Genomic DNA, 9,518 nt, shown 5'->3' on the forward strand with positions numbered 1-9,518 from the left:
CTTGGTTCTGTTTGCCCCCAGACAGTCAACGGATATGTCTGTGTTTTTGTAATGTGGCTTTACTGTAAGTTTAATGCAAACAGAGAGTCTGAATAGGGGCTTATGATGAGCCACACGATCACTCTTAAGTCTGAACTTGTCTTAATACTTTATACAGTTACAGTACAACATCTCTGGTTTACTTACTCCTTACTAGAATAAATCAATGTGTATAAAACCATAACAAAAATCATTGAATATGATCTAATTTGGACAACAACAACAACAAAAAATACCAAATATAGAAAGATAGGCAACAGTCCATATCCCTCCCCTCTGGACCCCAGTGATCCCAGATCCCCCAACATGTCTCCAAGTCCCGGCTCCAGAATACTACAGACCAGGGTGGGTTTCAGAGATCCGCTCCGTGCGTTGGACAGCAGCGGGCTGCTTCTGACATCATCTGTTTGAAGAGCAGCAAGGGGAGGGGGAGAGAGGGGAACGGCTGTAGGGAGGGAGTGGGGGAGGCAGGTTTGCAGCAGGTGAAATGAGGCCCTTCGCTTAGCCGGGGCCAGGAACGCACGGCTCAGTGGTCACCCAGAGGCACACAGGATCTCCTGCTTCAATAGCCTCGCTGACCTTTCCATACTGTGTCCAGGTGAAACATGGGGCACCTGTCTTCTATAGGCTCATTCTGGGGCTAGTAGTACCCTCGCTCCTTCACTGGCTGAACCACCTTCACTACCTCCAGCCCTCCCCACACGGCCTAGTACAAACACTGACACTCTGTGAGAACATTTGTCCAGGCATTTTCTCAATTTCCTTCTTTCAAATTATCAGCCATTTTCAGCCTAAAGCTGACTCTGTGCCCCCCAAATACCAAAGCAATTAATCACTGATTCCACCTTATCAACGAGGTGCTCTCCTATGAGACCGTGTTGACTTGGACTGTTGGACATACAGTACACTAATGTGGTCTGTATTGATATGCTTGTACAGTATATTGATACATAAACCATATTCAAAATGACACTAAAAACATTAAAATCTCAAGTTTACAATAGTAATGATACACTTAACAGTATTTACTGCTAAAAGTCGAATTTCAACCTGAAATCCGATTATTCAACGCCACATTTTTTTGTGTGCAAATCTCCCATTGACTTCATTGCATGACTTGTGTCAACTTCCTAGTAATACACCCATAACTCAAGGTTAGGATTTATCCCCCAGGAGCATCAACATTAGATCCAGCCAATGCGTGGGCAGAGAGCAGCCAATCTGGCTATGAGATCAACTGTCTATATATGTGGCCCTATTGGCACCTTATCCTCCTTATGGGCCCTTGTCAAAAGGAGTGCACTATGTAGGGAATAGGGTGCCATTTGAGATGCAAATTCTGAGATCAACTGTCTGAGTCTGTGACCCACCTTGATTTTCTGCTGGATGTGTCTGAGGGCGTCTGCGGTGCCCATGTCAGCATCCTCCTGGATACACACTATGTCTAACTTCATCTTCACATCCAGCTTCATCTTGGGGTCTGTGCTGATCATCTTCTGCACCTCTTTGGTTGTGATCACAATTACCTCTATAGAGGACAAACAAAGACATTTAGGAATACTAAACCCAGTCACTCCTATGTGACAGGTAGCAGAATATACTACTTACTTACTGGCAGAATCTTGGAAAGTATTCAGACCACTTGACTTTTTCCACATTTTGTTTTTACGTTACAGCCTTATTCTAAAATTGATTAAATATTTTATTTTTCTCAGCAATCTACACACAATATGCCATAATGACAAAGCGAAGACAGGTTTTTAGAAATGTTTGCAAATGTATTATAAGTATTCAGACCCTTCGCTATGAGACTCGAAACTTAGCTCAGGTGCATCCTGTTTCCATTGATTGTCCTTGAGCTGTTTCTACAACTTGATTGGAGTACACTTGTGGTAAATTCAATTGATTGGACATGATTTCGAAAGGCACACACCTGCCTATATAAGGTCTCAGTTGACATTGCATGTCAGAGCAAAAACCAAGCCATGAGGTCAAAGGAATTGTCCGTAGAGCTCCGAGACAGGATTGTGTCGAGGCACAGATCTGGAGAAGGGTACCAAAAAATGTCTGCAGCACTGAAGGTCCCCAAGAACACAATGGCCTCCATTTGGAACCACCAATACTCTTCCTAGAGCTGGCCGCCCAGCCAAACTGAGCAATTGGGGGAGAAGGGCCTTGGTCCGGGAGGTGACCAAGAACTGATGGTCACTCTGAGAGAGCTCTAGAGTTCCTCTGTGGAGATGGGAGAACATTCCAGAAGGACAACCATCTCTCCAGCACTCCACCAATCAGGCCTTTATGGTAGAGTGGCCAGACGGAAGCCACTTCTCAGTAAAAGGCACATGAGAGCCCGCTTGGAGTTTGCCAAAAGGCACCTAAAGATTCTCAGACCATGAGAAACAAGATTCTCTGGTCTGATGAAACCAAGATTGAACTCTTTGGCCTGAATGCCAAGCATCATGTTTGGAGGAAACCTGGCACCATCCCTATGGTGAAGCATGGTGGTGGCAGCATCACACTGTGGGGATGTTTTTCAGTGGCAGGGACTGGGAGACTAGTCGGGATTGAGGCAAAGACGAACGGAGCAAAGTACAGAGAGATCCTTGATGAAAACCTGCTACAGAGCGCTCAGGACCTCAGATTGGGGCGAAGGTTAATCTTCCAATATGACAACAACCCTAAGCACACAGCCAAGACAACGCAGGAGTGGCTTTGGGACAAGTCTCTTAATGTCCTTGAGCGGACCAGCCAGAGCCTGAACTCTGCCTAGAAGGTCAGCATCCCGGAGTCGCCTCTTCACTGTTGACGTTGAGACTGGTGTTTTGTGGGTACTATTTAATGAAGCTGCCAGTTGAGGACCTGTGAGGTGTCTGTTTCTCAAACTAATTTCTAAGTGACCCCAAACTATTGAACGGTAGTGTATGTAAATATATTTTCAGTTTTTATTTTTTATAAATGTGCAAAGAATTACCTGTTTTTGCTTTGTCATTATGGGGTATTGTGTGTAGATTGATGAGGGGAGGGGAGGGGGACAATGTAATCAATTTTAGAATAAGGCTGTAACGTAACAAAATGTGGAAAAAGTCAAGAGGTCTGAATACTTTCCGAATGCACTGTATGCATTAAATCATTCAAAACACTTAAAATGGAATCTGTGCGTCTTTGAACACATCGAAAACATTGTCTTGACTGCATAAATGTTTCTTCCAAAGTAGTTTGCTTACTGTTGCTGTATTTAGCCTTGTAAAAGCTAATTGCAGGGCTTTGCTAGTTGGCTGCTCACAGTAAATACTGCCACACATGAAGTTACTATAGGGACTGGGAGGGCTCTGACTAGACTAAGTATTCCAGGTGGGATAGTATGCATTTTCGTGCTTCCTATCCAAATTATCTACAGTGCCTTCTGAAAGTATTCACACCCTTGACTTTTTCCACATTTTGTTGTGTTACAGCCTGAATTTAAAATGTATTACATTTAGATTTTTTTGTCACTGGCTTACACACATTTCTGCTGAATGTCAAAGTGGAATTATATTTTTCTAAGAAAATTTGAAATGTGAAATGTCTTGAGTCAATAAGTATTCAACCCCTTTGTTATGGCAAACCTTAAGTTCAGGAGTAAAAATGTGCTTAACAAGTCACATAATAAGTTGCAATAATGGTAACTTTAAAACAGTTACAGAGCTAAATGGCTGTGATTGAAAACTGATGATGGATCAACAACATTGTAGTTACTCCACAATAGTATCCTAATTGACAGAGTGAAAAGAAGGAAGCCTGTACAGAATAAAAATGTTCCAAAACATGCATCGTGTTTGCAACAAGACACTAAAGTAATACTGCAAAAATGTGTCAAAGCAATTCACATTTTGTCCTGAATACAAAGTGTTATGGTTAGGTCAAATCCAATACAACACATTACTGAGTACCCTGCTCCATATTTTCAAGCATAGTGGTGGCTGCTTCATGTTATGGTTATGCTTGTAATTGTTAAAGACTGGGGAGTTTTTCAGGATAACAAATAAAAGGAATAGAGCTAAGCACAGGCAAAATCCAAGAGGAAAACCTGGTTCAATCTGCTTTCCACCAGACACTGGGAGATGAATTCACCTTTCAGCAGGACAATAACTTAAAACACAAGGCCAAATCTACACTGGAGTTGCATACCAAGAAGACAGTGAATGTTCATGAGTGGCCAAGTTACAGTTATGACTTAAATCTACTTGAAAATATATGGCAAGACCTCAAAATGGTTGTCTAGCAATAATCAACAACCAATTTGACAGCGCTTGAAGAATTCTTTAAAGAATAATGGGCAAATGTTGCACAATCCAGGTGTGTAAAGTGCTTAGAGACTTACCCAGGAAGACTCACAGCTGTAATCGCTGCCAAAGGTGCTTCTACAAAGTACTGACTCAGGGGTGTGAATACTTATGTAAATTGACATATTATTTTCAATAAATCAGCAAAAATGTATAAAAACATTTCACTGTCATTATGGGGTATTGTGTGTCGATGGTTGAGAAAAACATATTTATAATTCAGGCTGTAACTCAACAAAATGTAGAATAAGTGAAGGGATATGAATACTTTTTGAAGGCACTGTAAACCCCATCACCAACCGTTTTTTGTGTGTCCCATCACCAACCGTAAATATAATATAAACTCCTGTATAATAATAATAAATAATAATAATAATAATATGCCATTTAGCAGACGCTTTTATCCAAAGCGACTTACAGTCATGCGTGCATACATTTTTGTGTGTGGGTGGTCCCGGGGATCGAACCCACTACCTTGGCGTTACAAGCGCCGTTTTTTTTTTTTTACATTATAATAATTGAATAACAGATTTCACAGCACTAAGTGTGTGCCCTCAGGCCCCTACTACCACATATCTACAACAAATCTATGTGTACGTGTGTGTATAGAGCGTATGTTATCATGTGTGTGTATGCATGTGTCTGTGCCTATGTTTGTGTTGCTTCACAGTCCCCGCTGTTCCATAAGGTGTATTTTAATCTGTTTTTTTAATCTGATTCTACTGCTTGCATCAGTTACCTGATGTGGAATATAGTTCCATGTAGTCATGGCTCTATGTAGTACTGTGCGCCTCCCATAGTCTGTTCTGTACTCTACTGTACTCTAGTGTACTGTACTGTCCAAACTTGTGAAACATAGACATCTATGATTGGTTCAGATTTGGTCCGGTCCGGTCCACCGGACCAAATCTGAACCAATCATGGACGTCTATGTTTGGGCCAAATGAAGGCCGGTCCAGACGTATGTAGACGTTGAAATCAAGGCTGGTCCAGACCGGACCAAAAAACAACATCTGTGGACGTTGAAATCAAGACCAGGGCGGACTGACCAAATTTCAACTGCTTTTCAATGTCTATGGACATCTGGTGTCGGTCGGTGTTCAGTGCGTGAGGATGCTGGTTACAGTAAATGGAAAGAGGTGACATTAATTGGAGAGGGAGAGTAGAGAGAGAGAGAGAGAGAGAGGGGGGGGGGGGGGGGGGATTGTCCAGACATTTAACACTCTTGCTATGACCACCAGACAACAGAAAGAGAAAGAAAACAGTTATCAGCTGAACATAACAGTATGCCAGTGGAAGGGAGGACAGTAGCAGGTGACAACTGTGGTTTGCCATGATTTCCCATTGTAGCCAATTCAATTACAGAAATTCTGTTACCCATTTTCAGAAATTATGTTACCGATTTGGTAACAGAATTTCGAGTTTAAATCACTTAATAATTCATAAACAAAATTGATATCAGTAAAAACACTATAACTAATTGATAGGTCTACCTTTACTTGTTACTTCTGTGAAATGTCATTATCCTCCCTCCTCATGAGGGAGAGAAATTAGAAAATATCTTAAAGATGTGTTTTTTTGGTAACGGAATTTCAAAGCACAAGGCAATGTTTCTTAAACGTACAGAAGGCAGAGAAATTATCCTAAACTAAATATAAGTGTTGATATTAGTTGGGAGAGGTCTTTACTTCAACATTAGTGTTTTCATGTATTCAAATACCTTCTAAGAGTTTTTATGGTTGATGTTTTCTATCTATTTTCCATCCGTTTGACAAGAAATCAAAGCCTTTGCTTATTGCAAATATTTTGGGTGGAAAATGGTTGAAAATGTACATATGACTTAATTTCTCAAAAACATTCACTCTTAGCTTTCATCTGTCACCCAATTTGACATTCTCCTATGAACTTCACATGTTGGTGCTCATGGGTCCTTTTACATGGAAATGACCTTAGGCTACTTCAACACTAACGACAATGAGGAACTCGACAAGAAATCATCAAAAAATCCTCCAAAATCCACTCACTCCTAACCAGACACAACACACCTTCCAGAATACTGACACTCTAGTGGAGGGCCCTCATGTGCACTTTACTGAAGCACAGAGGAGGCCAAGAACAGCTTTCCCAGACCACAGTGGATGGCTATTACAACTAGAGAGGAGTCATATATCAAGCCCTGGGCCATATCATTAGAGGGGAAAATAGTGCTCTCTATAACAATCTTAGTCATTTATCCCCCAATAATTACCTCTGACTTATCATTACCCAAATGCAGCCTGACTGTCTGAGCTACGTAGAGGCCTGGCAGCAAACTGACTCCACTGCCGGGACCTATAAACACTGTAAATAGGTCTACCCATGCATTCACTTTGTCTTAACTGCAAGTTTCTTAGCTAGACTCATGTATTCCAAAAAACATGTTAGCTAGGCTATAAGCCAACGCCTTATGTTCTGAAACAAATACTAAGTAACGCACATAGGAGTAGGAGACCAAGGTGTTGTAAATGTGGTATACGTCCTTAAATAATGGCTCTGCCACTGTCAGCCCTAGAGCAGTACTCCTAAGTGACCTTTATTGTGCCGTTGGTTCATGCATCAACAAATATGGGAAGGATCATCAACTAGATTTAGCCACGTAATGATTTTTATTGAGTGGGTGGTCGGGGGGCCGGAACATTTACATTTTACGTCATTTAGCAGACGCTCTTATCCAGAGCGACTTACAGGAGCAATTAGGGTTAAGTGCCTTGCTCAAGGGCACAGACAGATTTTTCACCTAGTCGGCTCGGGGATTAGAACCAGCGACCTTTCGGTTACTGGCACAACGCTCTTAACCACTAAGCTACCTGCCGCCCCAGTCCCCGCTGTGGGGATCCATAATAAATGCAAATACAAAAATACAGTAAAGAAAAATAGTATAGTTCAAATATAGTACCGTCCTGTACTGTACAGTAGAGTAGAATAGAGTGGAGTAGAGTTCAGTACAGTACACAGTAGACTGCAAATCATTTGTAGACTGCAAATTGACAGCAACAAGCCCAAACAGTTATAATATTTGACTAAAACATAATAATTTCAAACCTTGCTCACATTTGTATACGATCGCATGTGTCTCTCTATTATGCGTGGGAATACTTGGGAACAGAGTTCCAAAAATAAAATCAGTTTCTTTCTAGCTCAGAAAACTTGGGGGGCCAAATAAAACCACCCATGGGCCAAATTCAGTTGGGGAACCCTGGAATATGGTGTGGGTGGGGATGTTATTGGGGCACACTGTAGAGTACAGCACAGAACAGTAGAGTTGCTGGCCTGCTCTGTCATGTGGGATGAGGTGAGATGGCACTGGCCGTGTTATCCATACAGTCTTAAATAACATGGAGAAGTGGTATCTTCACTCTTCAATTTAGAACTGTTGCATTCAGGTCATACATAAATGTGAATATCTTTTACATTGTTGAAGTATTTAGCTGCTTTGTGTTACCTTGAAAGTGTCATTACAGCCTGTAAGAGGTGTCTGAAGCAGTAAGACTGGAACCTTCTACAGTGTTTGCACACTACTGATACTGCCCCCCCACCCCACCCCACCCCACCCCACACAAACACACACACACACACACACACACACACACACACACACACCTCTTATTCTGAAAACAGGAAGCATCTACCAGAGGGAGTCTACTTGGTAGTTCTAGTATCAAACACCATGATTCTGGGATTTAATTTGACCATGACAAAAAGTGCTACTGTAATACAACAAAGTGGGTTTGATTGGATCAAGCCATAAACATAGAGAATATTACCTTCAAATCCCACTCTCTCCAGCAGGTTGAGGGGGTACCAGATGAGGGGCTTGTTCCCTACAGGTAGCAGAGGTTTGGGGGTGTTGTAGGTCAGGTCCATCATACGAGACCCACCACCAGCAGCCATCAATACTGCCTGCAGCTCCATCTTCTGTTATACACCTGGGACACACACACACACCAGGGGTCCAATTTATATGACCACATCAACATGACTGTACTGATAACCAGACTTGCTCTCTTGCTGACGGCATACAGTAAGCAAGTTCCTGCGTTATCCCAAAAACGTGACCCAAGCACACCACACAAACGGTCAGCTAGCTAGTTAAAGTTACCTTTCTAGCTAACAGTTCAATGGCTAACAAACTGATTCAGTACTTGCAAGCAGTAATACCAATTGACAATTTATGGCTCCCAGTAGCAGATGAAGCAAATCACATATGTGACCTACCTTTTGGAGAACGTAAACTGGTTTATTCAGCAGCAACACACTCGTGACCCAAATGACAGCGCTGTGCTGTCACTAGTGTTCGCAAGCTGGCTAACAAACGTTAGCTAACAAAGAGTTCGCTATCGTGAAAGATTCCACAGTCTCAACCGAGATCAAAAATTTCGTGAGCTTATTATAATATGTACAGACCTTGACCGATACGTGGTAATAACTTTTTGTGGATCAACAAAATTGTATTAGAGACAGTTCGATTAACTGACTAGCACCATGCTAGCTTGTATGATGACACCTCCCTACCGTTGATGAAATCGGTCCGGGAGAAAACTACATCTAAAAACGGATATTTGGTTCCTACAGTCATTGGTCAGAATGAAACAATTCAGGATTTACACAGTCAACAAAAGCAACACTATCAGTATCCTCATCATCATCAATATGTTGTTGTTTATTTTCTGTGAGAATGAGATAACATTAGCCTTTTTCATATGTCTGCTGTTTTACATTTTATCCTTATCACAGCTTTTTATCTAGGCTATTGCCATAATTTGCTATTTGGTTGACATGCTAATTTGAAAACTTTGATGCTTAAAAATGTTTTCATGAAGTTTATTATAATGATTTTATCATTTTAAAAAATGTAGGAAAGGAAAGCTACTTTATGTGTCTTTACAGGGAGAGTGTTCCTAAGGATTCACACCAGCAATTTCCAGGCTGGGCTGAGGCCCCCACCAGTGCAGATTACCAGCCACCCAGCTCCTCCAGACAGACCCCAAACCCCATTTCTCAGACCTCCGATGTAACAGCAAATTAAACTCTGGGAATGTGGCGTGGCTTTGTTTTCTCTGGACAGGAGATGAGCTTCGTTGGTAGCTGCCTGTAGTGGAAACACTGGAATAACAAGAC

At 41.7% G+C, this 9,518-nt stretch overlaps 1 protein-coding gene across 1 annotated transcript in view; it reads right to left on the reverse strand.

Annotated features, from left to right (window-relative positions):
• LOC311098934 (translation initiation factor eIF2B subunit gamma-like) overlaps positions 1 to 8,935 on the reverse strand; it is a 59,168-nt gene extending 50,233 nt beyond the window's left edge. Inside the window, exons 1-3 of the mRNA XM_084139488.1 lie at positions 8,616 to 8,935; positions 8,165 to 8,326; positions 1,410 to 1,567 (exon numbers count right to left, since the gene is read on the reverse strand). Of these exons, the coding sequence (XP_083995614.1) occupies positions 1,410 to 1,567; positions 8,165 to 8,312 (306 nt within the window). The 5' untranslated portion in view covers positions 8,313 to 8,326; positions 8,616 to 8,935. The remainder of the gene's footprint in view (positions 1 to 1,409; positions 1,568 to 8,164; positions 8,327 to 8,615) is intronic.
• Positions 8,936 to 9,518: the final 583 nt, after the last annotated feature.

Source organism: Coregonus lavaretus (assembly GCF_964263955.1).
Source record: "Coregonus lavaretus genome assembly, chromosome: 23".
Classification (NCBI taxonomy): domain Eukaryota; kingdom Metazoa; phylum Chordata; class Actinopteri; order Salmoniformes; family Salmonidae; genus Coregonus; species Coregonus lavaretus.